The sequence below is a fragment of the Rhea americana genome, unplaced genomic scaffold, assembly GCF_003343005.1.
Source record: "Rhea americana isolate MKP2758 unplaced genomic scaffold, rheAme1 scaffold_60, whole genome shotgun sequence".
NCBI lineage: Eukaryota > Metazoa > Chordata > Aves > Rheiformes > Rheidae > Rhea > Rhea americana.
The window spans coordinates 3,489,566-3,506,022 of record NW_028186757.1 but is presented as its reverse complement, the minus strand read 5'-3'; the positions used below and the strand labels follow the sequence as shown (position 1 = coordinate 3,506,022).

The window sequence follows — 16,457 nt, the reverse complement described above, 5'->3', positions numbered from 1 at the left end:
ACTGCTGTGAAGAGCCTGGCTTGGTCTTTTTGATAACTTCCTGGTACCTACTAGCAAGCAGCTTTTAGGTCTCCCTGAAGCTCTCTGCTCTCCAGACTGAAAAAGGCCCCTTCCCCTCAGTTTCTCCTCAACAGGCCATGAATAAAAACACAAACTGGGGTTCCAGCTCTTCCCCTTACTCAGAACAATGTTTTCAGTCTGATCACCTGTATTCAAGAAAGCTGAACTCAAATTAGAACAAGTATAAAGATGACTGTGGGGATAAAGTATTTATCAAGAAATATTAATTAGCTAGTTTAACCTCACCAAAGGTTGAGGAGTTATACATGCAGTCTGGAAAATATTATCAAGAAGGCAGAATTACTAAAGTCAAAAAATAATATCACAACAAAGAACATGGTCACAAAAAATATGCTGGAAATCTTCATTGTTTTGACAGAATTTAGTAAGGTTATGGAGGATTTTATGAATAATTAAAAAATATGGAAGGTAAGGTTGTGATAACAGTCCTAAAATGCCTGTCTGATATTTTGGCATATGCAAAGAAGTTTCAAAGAAAACAAAATTGCTGTTGTATATTGATCCTTATTTTAAGATTTTTTTATCTGGTTACTTTTGTGAGCAAAAAAGTTTTTTTCTTTCRGTTATCTCTTAATCTTAATTCTCTCAATCCCCCTTTTCTTATTTCCTTCCTCAAAGCACTGAAATTGGCCACAACCTCCCCAAACCAGCATCCTGTCAGGTTACATTGCTATTAGTTGACGTATCCTGCTTGAACACTTAGGGTTAATTTAGAGTTAGACATGCCTTAGGGTTAGGTATTGTAGTAACTGGCTTTCAGAGTGAGGTCTTGCACTCCTTGTCCTGACAATGAGAGGACTCCCAAGTCTTCCGCGGCCGTGGAGAACATTGGGTACCTCAGCACAGAGAGTGAGAAGATGACAAAAAACTACCCAGAGCCATCTTACGCAGCCAACACTGGGCTAGCTATGAACCTTGCTATGAATTCAGCCTGTTACTGATAAAGGTCAGAAGGTGCCTTCTGCCATTTCACATCARTAAGTCAGAACCCTGCAATCTTCGAAGGTGTAAGATGAAGTCATTTTTTCTCTTTTAAAACATAGATGCTGGAAAAGCTGAGGAAGTTTTCCTCCTTTTTGGACCCTATGCACTGGCGAAAGCACTTGTCCAAGATCCAGCATAGTCCAACTCAAATCCACATATTTACATAATAAAATTCAGTCAGACAAAATTTGAATATGTTGATCAACAAAATATCCTACTAAGCTTATCTGTACATATTGTTTTTCCCTAATATGTGTTTGAGAGAACTATTGACAGAATGAGGAGGAAAAGTGAAAACATTAGTTAATATGATTTTGAATTCTTTTATTAAGTATGTTCCTATAACAACTAATTGATTTATTTTCCCAGAAGCTCTCAAAACACATAATGGGGAGCATGTTCACTTTAAATACCAAGAAAAGTGAAAAAATATGAGTACAATGAAACCGGTTGGTAACGGCAAATTTTGTTAGAATCATTCGGCATCCACCTATTTACTTACAAAAAGTAGCAGGGTAGCCACCTTTACTAACCAAAACAAATATCCCAAACTAAGGTAGTATTGCTCCTTAAGTTTAAATCAAACAGAGAATCTTGTGGTAGGTAGGCAAAACCATCTAAAAACTACGTTCTTGTATTAATACCAACCTCATAATTTACAAGGCTTCCATTCTGCAATCCATATATCAGAATGTTTCATTCCTCACTGAAATGCAGACACTACCCAGGCGAAACAAAGCTGTTCAATAACACAAAGGAAGGCCATATTCAAGCTTGAAAGAAAAGAGTTTGCTTCAGTTCAAAGTTGAAAAGTCACTATTTAAAAGTCTAATTAATACTAGGATAGTCTGATGTGTCCAGATGCTCTTTAAYCTGCAATCAACAGGCAGCCTTTACCTAATGATGTCGTGAGCAAGGGCCTCCACGAACAYGAACGCTCAAAATAACATTTTACTGTATTTATATCACTTACAATACTATATAGAGTTCTTTGAAGGTTTGTAAAATCATTTTTGCAAATAAAATTTGTAAAGACATGTTTACACAAGAGATATTTGTATCTTCCACGAAATAAGGGACTTAGGTATTTGCAAAGGCATTTCATTTTTAGACTTACAAACTCTCTGGCACAACATGCCTAGGTGTTTGAAATAATTTGTTTGTGGTAGCTATAATTAAATGCACTGCAGTAGTTGTTCTGAGCTTAGCTTACCTATTTGTACAGGAACTTAATTAGTAATCACACACTTTTTGACACTTATAAATTGAGAAGTCTCAAAGTATATAAATAGAAGGCAGCTGGTGATACTCTGGACACCACACAAAAAGTGAAAAATGCAAGATCAAAYTTTGAAATAAGATCTCCACTGGTTTAAAACAGAGGAACTTTCAGAATAGTCTCTGTTCTCTTCCTTACACCTTTTGTTTGATGGACACAGAAGAGCAGCATATATTTTAGCTGATTATTAATATAGAAGAACAGTTTAGAAGATACCATCAGGCACACACTATTAAAAATGTCTACTGCCAAACTGAAGGGAAAAAGAACACCATTTTCTTTGGTGCCAATTTTCCTTTCCTTTGGAAATTTTAAGAACGGCCTGACAGTCCTTCCTCTGYGGCTCATAAAGCACTACTTTTTGAATATGTGAGCAAAGGAAGCTTCATTCTTGCAGCCCCTGATGAAAAACATTCTGTCTTGTCCTCACATCCTTCATCTCTTAAATTCATTAGTGTACAGGAATATAGTGCGACCTTTCAGTAACTTTAATGGAATTCAGTTGTCACATACATTTAACTTCTTCCATTATGATTACAGGAAGAGAAATAAATACTTTACTCCATTTCTGTAAGCAGATCCTAAGTCTCAAAGGTTTATAACGGGTTTGAAATAAAATATGGRTATTTACAACAAATTAACAGGGGCATTTGTTACCTCTGCAACAATCTGAATTTCTAGCAATCAGAAAAGACAGGATTTGAAGTCAACTACTGTTGCCTCCTGGTTTGTGTTAAGGGAAATTTTTGACAACTGAAGACAGTTTCAGTGGGATCAGATTTACTCCTGGACACTAGAAATCTATTTCGAATCCATAACAATGGAAAAAAACAAACCATGTATCTTGAGCTATTATACTGGAACAGTTAAACAAAAACCCCAGAAATTGGCAATAGTCCTCTACCAAATTGCTTTAGTTCTTGAGTTAAAGATATTTCTAGAGTGAGATTAGAGAAACTGGTTTCAAACAAGAATTTTAAAGTAATGGGGACAAATACTCTGCTATACAAATTACTGTAAAATTATTGATGTAATCAAGCTTTGTTAAGTTACATTAGCAGAGATTTATGTCTCCCGTTACACATAAAGATTAATATATTTAATTTACACTTTAAAACTTCCCCGGTTGCCAAATGCTAACATTCAGGAAAAGGCCACTGCCAAAACTGACAAYTGACTTTGATGGAGAAAAGATACTTACAGGATCATGCCTGATGCAGAAGAGCTTTCATTGTCACRGGAATCTCACAACTCTCATAAGATCTCATCTTTTTACCACTAACAATTAGGCAAGGAGAAGGCAAAGTAAATATATATTCCAGTTACACTGAGCAGGCTGGATAAGGAATTTAATTGTGCTGCAAGAATGTCATGGTTATTGGGTTTTGGCTTATGTTCTTATATGACTTCCAGACTAGAGGTTTTTGGCTCCAGATGCTAAACATACGAAAAGATGTCTGTCTATACTCTAATTACTCTGTTCCTAATTAACAGACGAGCTTTTTTGTGTAGCAACCAAAGGAAAGTTTCCTAGTTAGCTAAGCTCTTCTAAAAGCTTTTTTTTGCCCCACAGTGTATTATTTATTGTATACATATGTAATAAAAGACAGATAAACTTCCTTCTACCTTATTTTCAAATAAAACCAGTGTTATGTGCTGCTTGAACATGGCTACATTGGAGTATTCACCAMAGCCAGGAGTGTTTAAAACTTATGGGGTTTATTCTCCTTTCGTCAAGCATTATCTACATACAGAACATCCACATGGTGTAAGTTACAGAAGAAAAATGCAGGAGACAGACTACTGTAAATAACTGAGTAACAGACCGTTTACATGGTTCTCATTTGTTCACAATGGAGAAAAACTGTTAAAAAGGAAAACAGATTCAGCAGCTAGAAATGTAAGCAGACTTTTATTTTAGTTAAATCTACCTACCGGGAAGCTTGCTCAAGCTAAAGAGATCTACCGTTTCACAAAGGGCAGGATGCTAAATACACACAAGATTACAATGCTAGAAAATTCCAGATTTCTAAGCAATTTTGCACAATCTAAACTGGAGTAAAATTTTGTTTAAAAAAAGATATTTCTTTCTGATTGCCTTTAGTAAATGGAGGTCAGTTTAACAGCTTATAAGCATTAACAAAARCATAATAAAAATAAATATACCCCCAAACTTTCAAGTCATTGCTCTAGGTCTGAATAGTTGTTTTACTGCTGGCTTTCTGATTCTATTAATTATTGTTATTCTGAGAATCTTATTATTCCCATTTAGATGTGTAAGCATTGTTCAAATTAGAATACTAAACTAATAAATTATAAAAAAAAACATTTTTGTTGGTTTTTTTTGCACTAATCTAATTGGATGCTTGGAACAGAAATTCTGTTGAGTAAACCAAATGATTTMATAAATATGGGTCAATGATAAAATACATAAGCAAAAATGTCATCCACTAGTTGCAGACTTCATTTCAGTTCTCTCATTTCCAGTTTCTTAAAATGCATACCTGTATTTTTAAATAACAGATTTTTTGTCTGTATAAGTGAAGCTTCGTAATGTCAGGTTTTCAGAATGTGGTTTACTCTGAACAGGTAAGTGCAATRTATCTCTTTAGTACAACTCAAATGCCTTGTTAATGAAACCTTCTGATAGCTGAAATCCTAACATCTATTTTTTTTCTAAAAAAGGATTACACTTTTGCAAGCAACTGGCTGTATCCAAACTAAAACACACCATAAAAAACTAAACTTCTCAAATCGCAGTGATCAGAAAATAGCGCACTGCTAATGCAATTTCTCCATTTTTTTTCTCTATGTTCAACAAGTTGAGATTAGAAATTTGATACGAAAAGTTTCTCTCCAATGACAAGCAATCTTGTAGCCACTATGGGAATGAATTATACAATTTCTATGCTTTACCTTCCTTGTGAGACTTTCGCTTCAAGGCACAAAAAGATTAAACAGTGGACTGGGCAGAACAGTACAGAACAATTCAGTTTAAGGAGTCAAAGGTTGTACAACATCTCTTATTTTGTGTCTGAAGCAAATCAAACCAAAATTTGAATAATATTTATGCCTTCATTTTACAAATGCAAAGGGTCATATCAAATTCCCTGAAGCTTTATGTTTTTTCTGACTACCTTTAAAATAATGTATGATACTTATCATCAGTTTCAACATTTGGTAATCCCAGTCAACTAATACAATCTCAATTGATAGTTAATAAAGAATATCATTATCAAATAACCATTGTTTTAGTAACTTTTATGTCAAAGTTGATTCAAATTATGGTTGAGTCAAAGAAATAAGAAGTATAGAAGGGTCTAACATTTAAAATGGAAATTGTGTAAATTTTAAGAATGGTGTAATTTAAGTGCAACGTAATTCAGTAAATATCTAACATGGATCTTTATGCTTCCCCAACCCAAACGACTGTGTTGCCTCTCTTAACTTCAGTGATTTCACAATTTAACTTATTGAGCCGTCCATCCAGGATAAACAGAGATTCCTTGGAAGGGGTCATGAGATACTGCCCAAAAAGGCCGCTGTCTTTTATAAGACGGTTCTTACTGTTCCAAGGCCATTCATCTGCCTTGATAGGCTCTTTGAGACTCTTCACCATCTTAACCTTGCCAGAGGAGAGCTCTATAAAGAGAACATCAGTCTGCGTACTGGAGCTACAGTAGACATTGTATTGATGGGCTTCAGTGAACGATGGCTGAAAAGCTACATCAGATATGTGCAAATTAGTGTGAATGTCAAATGCATCCTGTATTTCTCCTCTCATTGTAAYGGACTGGATCCTCATAAGACCTTTTGCATCATCAACGCTGACAAGGTAGTGTCCATCTGGAGAGATGTGTGGTGTGCCGGTCACATCACCATTGTATCCAATCACAGAATCAGTAACACTGTCCAGTATAAGTTGTGGTAGAACAGCCCCAGTGGTGTCAGGCTTACAGCAGATGAAAAAATAGCCTCCAAGATGTGTATAAGCCAGTGACTGAGGAATGCAATTATAATCCTTTAAATTAATTGTCTTGATGTACGACATAGTTTCAAGATCAATTTTCTGGAGCACAGGTTCATCCTTATGAAGAATAAATCCAAATCTAAAAGGAAAAGTACAAAAATCAAACAAAGTCAGAATTAGTGTGTGCATTATGTACAAATGAGACAGCACAATGTAAGCAAATAAGCAGGTTAATATGTGCAGCTGTGTATTCCTACATATCTCAGCTTCAGATGTTTCAGATATTAAACAGTAGTAATATATAATTTTTAGTATTCTTGCAGTTGTATTTAGAATGCATGAAACAAAATGTCTAAAACTATATTTATGATTAATTGGAAAAGTATCTTTTCCTATTGACATAAAAGTAGGAAAGCAGGAAAGTAAACATTTCTCTGAGCCTATCTATTCAGCTATAACTTTCATAGATAAAAAAAAAAAAAAAAAAAAAACAACACAGGAGGGACAAAAAAATTGAATAGCAATACATAGCACATCCTGCTTGTTTTAACTCATTTCATTCTTAGACTTTCTTGGAAACATCAAATTAATTCAATGCTCATTCCTATTCAGATAATTATCCAAATCTTCCTCATTTTAATTCAGCAGAAATGAATATCATAAACTGATTTAKGTTTGTGCCTTCCAACTATCCAACCCTCATATTTTTTACACTTTTAAATAAATGATCCTTTATTCATTTCCATATATCAAGGAATTTTCATTGAATATAAATAATATAGTGAAACCTTAAATCCTAGAGCTTGATATTTACATTTTCAATACAAACTATATCACTATTCTCTAATGCTCTAATTGTACAATCACTTCATTGTACATATGCAAAACCCACCACTCCAAATATTCTGGAGTTACATCAGAGTATATTAATTTTGCCTAAGTAGCATTCTAAGCACTTTTCCCAAACAGCTGGTTTTCTTTGTAAGACTTCATAACATAACATTTAATTTTAGCCTCATCTTCTGAAATCCCTGCCTTCTGCTTCAGTTAGATAACTGCAAATCTAGTATCACAGGCTCAGGGAATTGTAGAATAATTTCAGTTCTAGTAACTGAACTTCCAGATGCAATTTGGTCCACTCCCGTTCAAAGAAGGGCCAGTGTGACCAGGTTGCTAAAGATTATGAGGTGATTATGAGTTGAAGTGATTACGAGATCACTTTGGTCTCTATTCAGCCAGTTGTACACAGATATCTGGACTACATTGCCTTGCTTAGGAAAATGGCGTGTGAGGCTTTATGAGAGTTAAGTCAAGATACCTTGATGATTACTTCCACCTCTCTGTCCGCAAGGTTTGCTGTTCTGAGCCAAACTGGGATTGCTAGGCAGAATTTGATTTTGTGATATTACCTTTAATATTACTCATTTCTTAATCTCCTCGGGTAGATACAAAGACATTGATTCTTGGTTCCATTATTATGCTTAGTTAGACTGAAGATAATTTCCATGTTTTTCCCTAATTGAAAGAAATCTTTATGTTGATAGCCTTTTGGATTCTCGCTTCTCTTCCCTGAATTCTTAAGATAATTGGTAAAAATTCGAAGATTACTTCAATGAGCTTTGTAAAAACTGCATGAAGAACTGAACCAGGTCTTGTATCTTGGATAACATCTAAATATTTTCTCATCTATTCTTTCCTCACTTTAACTCAAGCACTTACTGATCTATTACAAACATTAGCTGAGCTAGAAGTCTGATTACAAAGGTTAGCAAACACTGAGGCAAGACAGATATTAAAAATTTACTCTTCACAGTATTAATTCTTATTAGATTTCCTCTTTATTGGCCAGCCACTCAGCTCTGTCTTGGGTCTTCCTGCTTTTACTAMTGGACTTAATGCAGATTTTTGAAGGGTTTCTTTTTAGTCTTACTGTTTATGTTCATTGGAATTTGTATTTTATTCTCTCCTAGTATTTCTGATTTTGTCCCTGGATGCCATATTAATTCTTTTGTATTTCTTTTTAGTAAGTTGACCTAGGTTTCACCTGTTCAATTCTACCTGATTTTTAGGTTAACTTAGCCAGTTTGGCCTTCTACTATACTTATAACACTTTATTCTTACTAAGATAAGCTGTTCTTCAGCCTTTCACACTGCTTCGTCTAGAAATCAGCAGTTTCACAGAATTCCTCTTTTTCGTATTGCTACCCATACAATCTTGCACACCAGTTCTYTGAAATAATGTGAATTCTGCTTCCTTGAAATGAATTGATTTTACTGTATTGTTCTTTCTCTTGCCCTAAGAACGTGCAATTTCAGCATCATCAGTACACAAGTCGTCTTCAGCTTCTGCATTCTCAACCAACCCTTTCCATTTGCAACCAAAAGAGCCTCCCATCCAGYTGCCTTCTCTAGCCTCTGTATTAAGTTATCAGTGTAAAACCTCATAGCCCTTTTTCAATAGCTATCCAGATCATTAAAGTCCCCCTATACCACCAGATACAACTCATACGATTCTGCAGGAGTAAGCAACCTATATAGAAATTTATACAGTCACTGTCTTAAACTGGCAGTTTTTGCTAGAGCTCATCATGACAAAACCATTTTTGTGCTTTTATTGTCATTTAGAAAATATCCTCAGATCTTTCTCAGACTATATGCAAACTATAGGCCACCTTCCATCATGAAACACCCAAACGCAGTATGTATTTTTTGATCGTGAGAAACAAACTTGTACCATATTATGCACAGAATCATCATTTAATAGAAGTTGTAAACTATCAAGCAAAATTCTGGCTTCAGATCTTTAAGGTATACATAGGATTAAATAACCAGTGTGTTACACACATGAACGGAAGTTAGAAAACGACAGATGGCAGGTTAGAAAAAATAGATATGGAACATGGATAAAAAATTGGACATACTGGTTGGTAAAAAGATGGTTGGTACATGCAATAGAGTGAGAATATTTTTACAGGGAGAAACTGGATACATGGGAAGATGTGATTATTGTGGTTTGGAATGATACAGGGGAAAAAAAATTCATTAGGCTGAATTAGTTTCTCCAGGCATAGAGAAATTTATTTTAAAAGGGAATTAATATGCATAATTCTAAGAACAGGAATTCATAATACAAAGTTGTGAATATTAGGAATACATTAAAATTTCTTGACTTTTTCAGAAAAATAGATAAAAATGATAGTTTCCAAATAAAAATGGAGATTTCACTTAGGTCTTCTCCTATTTAGTATGATTATAAAATATTTATCCTTAAAACAAATGTGTTCAAATTACATTTATGCCAATGTGTTTTGAAATATAAACCTACTTTCATCTAGTGATTTCATTTAGATAAATTAAGCTATAAATAAAATGCTTTTATGAATGCTGCTCAGTTCTCCTTATTTTAATGAGTTAAAGGTATCTGAAGTCAAGTGAAAATATCTAAATTTGAGGTCAATGCAATGGCATGCATTGAATACATAAATACTTTCTTTTCAGTTTTTACAGTATTATTACATTTCTTTTAATTCGAATGCTCCACACTGTGCAGACGGTTTTTGCTTTAATTGCTTTTGATCTCAATTTAGATAGTGAGCACAAAAAGATTTTTTTTCTTTTGAGCTTGGTAAGCTGACTTTGGATGAAAATAGTATTTTTCTCATCCCGTATAAGACTATGAATTGAAAAATGAGAAATTGTATTTAAAAGAGAAAGAAAAGACTCACACCAAATATGGACTGGTGCCCAAATGGGATTTTCATATATATCTAAACATATACAAAATCAATTATGTGATTCTGAAAACCYCATCAGGTACCATCTATATGATTAAACACCTAAATACTTCTGAAAACCTAGCCTATCTTTTCAGAAACTATTTAAATATGTTAAAAATTGCTTTCTGTTATAAATCAGTTGGTTTACATTCAAAACATATCTGATATATTTTATTTATATACGTATAACATATATACATATATGTATAACATATAAGGGGATATATAACAAGTTATTAATCATTAAAATGTTTCTGAACTACAGCTACACTCAGCCTGTGTTAACTTTGGTAGTATAAAACCAAAGCAATGAACACATTTCCTCAAGTTAAACTAACGATAAGGTCTCGGGCAACTTCTCCAAGCATTACATCGGTTGACGGTGSCATTCCACAAACAGCTCTGCCCACAGAGGAGGCTGCTGCCACTGCTGCGTCCTCCTCCAGCTTCTCCTTTCCATTCTTTTCCAGAGGAATCCCCTCAGGTCTGCCAGCTCAGAGGTTTGTATAAGCACTCCCTCATGTATGCCAGTAAAATGAATCCAGTTAGCCTGGATTCACTTAAATGATAAGGTATGTTTATTAACCCAATTGGTTTGCTTAAAATGGTTTAGGAGTGGGAGCAAAATGTTAGCATATCCTCTTCTACTGGCACATGTGGATTCAATAKAGGATGTCTATCTACAGTCTTAGCTGTAAAGGATGCCAGATCTTCAGGGTTAATYACACTAATTCTAGATTTAACCAGCAAACGCTTTTTAAAACACAAAGCAACTGATGATACATTTCTCAAATATTTCAGCCAGGACTTTCCAAAGCATTCTAGTTTCTTGTGCAACTTAATCCACCTCTTTGCCCTAYTTAGTTCCCAGTCCAAAACAGAAAGATAAAAACTTACAGTATCTTGGGTCTCCACATTTAAAGGTCATTTCAGCTTTGCTAATAGCATTTACAGGTCTAGGCTGGCAAACTAATGAAACTGGCTTCAAGACTGCAAGATCCTTATCCTGATACTGCATTTGCAATTAGGAGATCCGTTGTCCCTTGCTCTGTTAAGATACTTGATTTTATAATCTCCTTTTGCTGCAATAGCTTGCCATATAAATTCTGATAATCAACAATCGGTCAATATCCATTTACTATATATCCCCTTTTTAAAGTGTGCAAGTAGCAGTTTAATACTATTTCTTTTACTGTGATTGCTCAGTTTAGTGCTCTTTAATTTTCTCAACTTTGTGGCCTTAAAATCATTTACCACTGACCATACCATTAATTACGTCTTACCTATTTCTGAAGTTTGAAAATTTAGCTTTATGAGATATGCCCTCCTTCTATTTCTTTTAATAGCAATTTATGAAACTCAGGAAAAATATGCTACTATCTTGCAATGTTAACATGCTGAAAATTCCTTTGCCTTTTGTTTTTTTAAGTTTACCTTTGGACCACCTTTGGACACAGATGTAACACAGAAGATTCTAGTATACAAGATAATGTTTTTGAAGATGAGTACAGCATAAGAATAACTACGATAGCAGAATAATCATACACTGAAATTAAATAGCAAGCTTTACTTACAGATCTCAAAGCACTTTACAAATATTATAGCAACTAAAGCAAAAAGCTGAATGACTTGTCTAAGGCTATTCCACAAGCAGAATCAGGGTGAAAATACAGGTTATCAAACATTCGATATGGCTTGTAACTGATCATGCTACAGGCTAGTCACACCATTRCAGTTAAGGTCCTAAAAGAGACAGATGGGAACAAGTGCAGATAGCTACAATATATCCTTTTAAATAAGAATACAGGAAATCACTTTATCAAAACAATATTTGTGAGTATTAAAATTAGACTGATCTTTGGACCTGGGTAGGGAACAGGCAAGGGAAGAAGAAAAGATTCAAGGTGGGAAGGTGGTAAATCTTCAYGAAGTAAATGAAGACATTATCCTCCCTCAAAACCAGAAGAATGTCTGCCAGAAGTAATTAATTATGACTAATAAGATTTTATCAGTAATATTGTTCATATAATTCTTTAATTCAGACTTTCATATTGGCCCCAACTTTCCTGGCTAAGATTCAGTATATCTGAACAGAAATAAATACCCCAAAGCCCAATAATATAGATGAAGAAGTCGGGGGAGGAGGGGAGGGGGAAGAGTTCAAAGCTGCCAGTCTTCCTGGTTGTAAAAGGATGTGGCAAACTTTGTGTTTGATATATTTATTTATCTGCTTGTTTCAATGAAAGCTGTGCGTCTGAGCTTTCAAAAAGCTGAACAAGCGAGAGGTCTGTTTGTTCGTACGTCTGTGAGGTGTGCGCGGCCGAGCTTTAATAGATGGGTCATGAGATACTGACAGGCAGAGGCTTAAGCATAGAAAAAGTAACAGAAGTTGTGCAGCGAAGAAACAGAAAGGAAAAGGAGAAACAAGGAAAATTGAAAGGAAATGCTAAAGGTTTCATGTCTGGTATAGCAAATAACAATAAGGAATGAAATATTATGCTTTTCTTACTTAAAGATGAGGAAATATTCTCAGTCCAACAGAGATGAGGAAGATGATAAACAGTTTTCTTACAAATATATATTCATAAAGTAAGACAATTTGCTGCTGAGGATTTTGAAAGCTTAGCATTTSAACAAAGGTAACTTTAACCTGATTAACTTGACATATATCCCAGGGAAATAATAAAATAGATGTCATGAGAATCAACTAAAGAAAATGTGAACATAATTAACACAGTCAACATGGGTTTATGGAAAAGTATACTTTGTCAGACAAACTTAATTTAATTTCCCTATTAGAAACCTGCTGAAGGTAACTGAATATGAAGAAGCTATACCTTCCTTGGAATAAAAAGTGGTAAATAAGGGAAGAAATCTTTGTCTGAAATAAAAAGTAGCTGTCAATGCAGAACCATTTTACAAGGCAGTTTTCCTCCCGCTTAGTACCAAACTTGATGCTTCACAAAAAGAATACCACAGTTGTAAATAATAGCAGGAAACGGTACAGAACTTGTAAAGCAAGGCTTGTTTAAGCAAAATGTGTTCTAATGTAGCCAAGTCATGCAACTAGAAATCGGGAATGCAGGACACGCATATAGAAGGACATCCTGTGAAGTAGTGACTACGAAGGGATTTAAGGAACGTTGCAGGCAAGCAGATYGATACGATATCTGGGTCTAATGAGTCAAAAGAAGACCAAAATCCCTTATACAGTCCCTGCAGTAATATACGGAGGTAAGTGAGTAACAGTAAGGCAGCAGTCGCTTCTTTTTGCTCTGCATTGGCGATATTGAAACTGCAAGGCTTCATGTTATTTTATTGCTGCCATTACAGAAAGGAATATTAAAAAAAATAGGGGGGAGGAAAAAATTATTTGAGGGATGGAGACAATGCCTTTAAGCAAGAGCCTGAGAGAGAGTCCAATCTATTTAGCTTATGAAAAATACAATTGAAAGGTGACATATTTACAACATCTATATACATTAATGGAGGGAACATACTGTTTACTAATGGTGTCTTTAATCTCATWCAGAAAGTATAGCAATGACTTCAACCTAAAGCCAGATAAATTAAAATTAAAAGTAGGCATTTTTCTAACAATGGTGATGACAAACTATTGCAACAAACTACTATAGARGTGATGAATCGTCTTTACTAGGAGTCTCCAGGTAAAGACTGTGTAGTTTTTGGAAAGGTTTGGCTAAACACAAATCATGATATAGATTTAGAAATATCAGATTCTATCAGAATCTGTGGATCACTACTTGGAATGTACAAAATCTATGGTATATTCAGACAAGAGGCTTGTGTGGTCTCTTCTAATCTACTAATATATGAAAATAAAYGAGGCACTAATCTTTGCCCCTGCTCATACAAGCAAAATTTCATCTACTTTAACCAAATTGACATGCCAACAATTTGAACAATTAYATCTGTTAAAATCTGCTAATCCTTGTTTAGCTGATAAAATCGCTTAATGGAGTGGTATTCACAGTGTCCAGATTTAGACACACTAATACTGCTAGTTTGTCATTCCTCTGTGTATGCTCATAAAGACATAAAAGTCTCTCCACACAGACCAGACAGATCACTACGTCATGCCTTTGCTCTGAATCACTTGCTAAAGGAAAAGGAAGTTGTTTTTTTATGTTAAGGCACTGAAGTATATGAATAGTTGCCTCACTTACTAGACCTAACTTCTCTCTTAAGGCATACTTCAGTAATTTGTACAATGTCTTTGGTTACAAATCTGCAAAACAACGTTCATAATTCTAACTTATTTTCATGTTTAGATATACAGTGTATGTACACTCAGGTATATAAAATCCTGACCTTGGTTTGTGGTCCTTTAAATATGCACTCATGTAATAATAATGATAGGAAAGAATACATAATTCTCTAAAGAGGGGAAGGATGGTAACTTCACACACTGGAACTTCTCATAAGAAGAAAAGGTATTAGGCAGTAGGCTCTGCTCCAGAGTTATCACAAGGATTTATTGAATAACTCTCCCTGACAGTCACAGCATTCTGGCTGTTCTGATCCCCTCAAGTGCTTCAATAGCGAGGAGGCTGCAGCTGCCACAAAAGTCTTACTCTTGATTAAAGATTTTCCTTCAAGGGCCCAAAGATATGAACACAAGTGCAGTGTGGGAGAGTCTAACCTCATACTAGTCAGGCATTTAGTACTGATATTTTCAAAAAAGGAGAAAGGCTTCCAATTTCATGAAATTAAACATGATTTGACACAATATCTTAGCTCATAGACCAAAAATAAAAGAAAGTAGCATGTAGAGGAATCTGTGCTTTTGCAGTTCCGAGGTTTAGATGCACTGTAGAGATTTTTTTAAAAATAAATTAAACTTGTGTCTAGTCCAACACCCCTGCTCAAGCAGGGTCACCTAGAGCACATTGCATAAGATCACATCCAGGCGGGTTTTGAATATCTCCAAGAAAGAAAACTCCACAATTTCTCTGGCCAACYTGTTGCAGTGCTCTATGGGCCATCATATCATGTTAACTAAATACTAAGCTGTATAAGTACAAAAGCTACATTATTCTATAGATTAAAACTGAAAGCTCTAACTTCTAACAGCATCACTTCAGCTATGAAATGAGACGGAGGAAACTGAGAATTTGTAGTCACTGTGGAGATAGCACATGCCAGTTAATAGCTTATATCTCCTGCTTTGCGAACCATCCAGTACAGAAAAACAGTCAATCAAAGCAATGGATAGATAGTTTCTGGCTGCTTTTATTGGTTGAATGGGCTCAGTGGAGGGTCTGAAAAATACCGTAACTGGGGCAGGGCCAGTGATGCAGCCACATACCTGACTGCAGGGAGGCAGAAGGAGAAACACAGGTGAGCACCACCTTTTCTGTTCAATAGCAACAGACTATTACTGACACAACAGCCTTGTTTATCTTCAATAACAGAGTTTCACTAACATTTCCAACTAATRATCATTTACACATATGGAAATATGTTCAAAATAACTGTCCCTCATACTCTACAACACATTGGTCTCCACACACAGGAGCTGTGAGGTTTGCTGGTATAGAGTTATGACTATACAACCATTACAAGTATACTTTCACTTGGGAAGAAAGAGGCTCTATGTCTGGAATGGTCATTCCTTTGAGGTTTATAGATCTAAATGTAGAAGATAAGAGTGGATAGGGTGGAGAACAGTGACAGGTCGTGCAGCCCTCCTTGAGAAAGGTTGCCTGTTGACATATAGCACACATTAGTCGCAAATAAATTTTAGCCAGCTGCTCAATCACGTAATTGCTACCTTTTGACCACTAAGCGAATCTGTCAATGTGTTCCTTCTAACCCATATTAAGAACTTCCTCTGTCTGCTGCTGTCACATTGTTAACTGCACAAGGTTGGCCTTTCTCTTTTTGATGAGGAGGCAAGAGCAGCTGTAAAAATAATCTGTACTTTGCAAACATGTCAAAAAACATCATTACAARTCACTAAGGTTAAGAGAAGCTTTGAGTACAGAGGTCAATGTCTCTGTAGACCAGTCAGCAAGTGAATGGACTGAGTTTTGACTATTCTAATCCCCCCCCCCAAAAAAAAAAAAAAAAAAAGTAAAGGAATTTTATTAAAGCTGTGTAAATAAGTGTGTACTACCACCTAAGGTTTCATTCTGTTCCATGAATAGCTGAATTCAGACCCCAGAGCCCATCACAATCTGTCACCTTTTCAAAAGCATTTAGTTTTCTAGAAGGATTAAAAAAAATACAGCCCCTCACCATCATGCCATGAAATTATTTCCACTGCCTATGTGCTGTTAGGCTGTTTTTTATGACTAGGTTGCTGGAGAACAACAAGTGATACATCAGAGTACCTTCACTTTGC

The 16,457-nt window shown here is 35.2% G+C and overlaps 1 protein-coding gene across 2 annotated transcripts in view; it reads right to left on the bottom strand.

Moving 5' to 3' along the window:
- Nucleotides 1-5,594: 5,594 nt before the first annotated feature.
- Nucleotides 5,595-16,457, bottom strand: part of FSTL5 (follistatin like 5) — a 305,635-nt gene continuing 294,772 nt past the window's right edge. For both annotated transcript variants that reach the window (XM_085319846.1, XM_085319848.1), the window contains one exon: nt 5,595-6,453. In XM_085319846.1, coding sequence (XP_085175972.1) covers nt 5,751-6,453 — 703 coding nt within the window. In that variant the 3' untranslated portion in view covers nt 5,595-5,750. The remainder of the gene's footprint in view (nt 6,454-16,457) is intronic.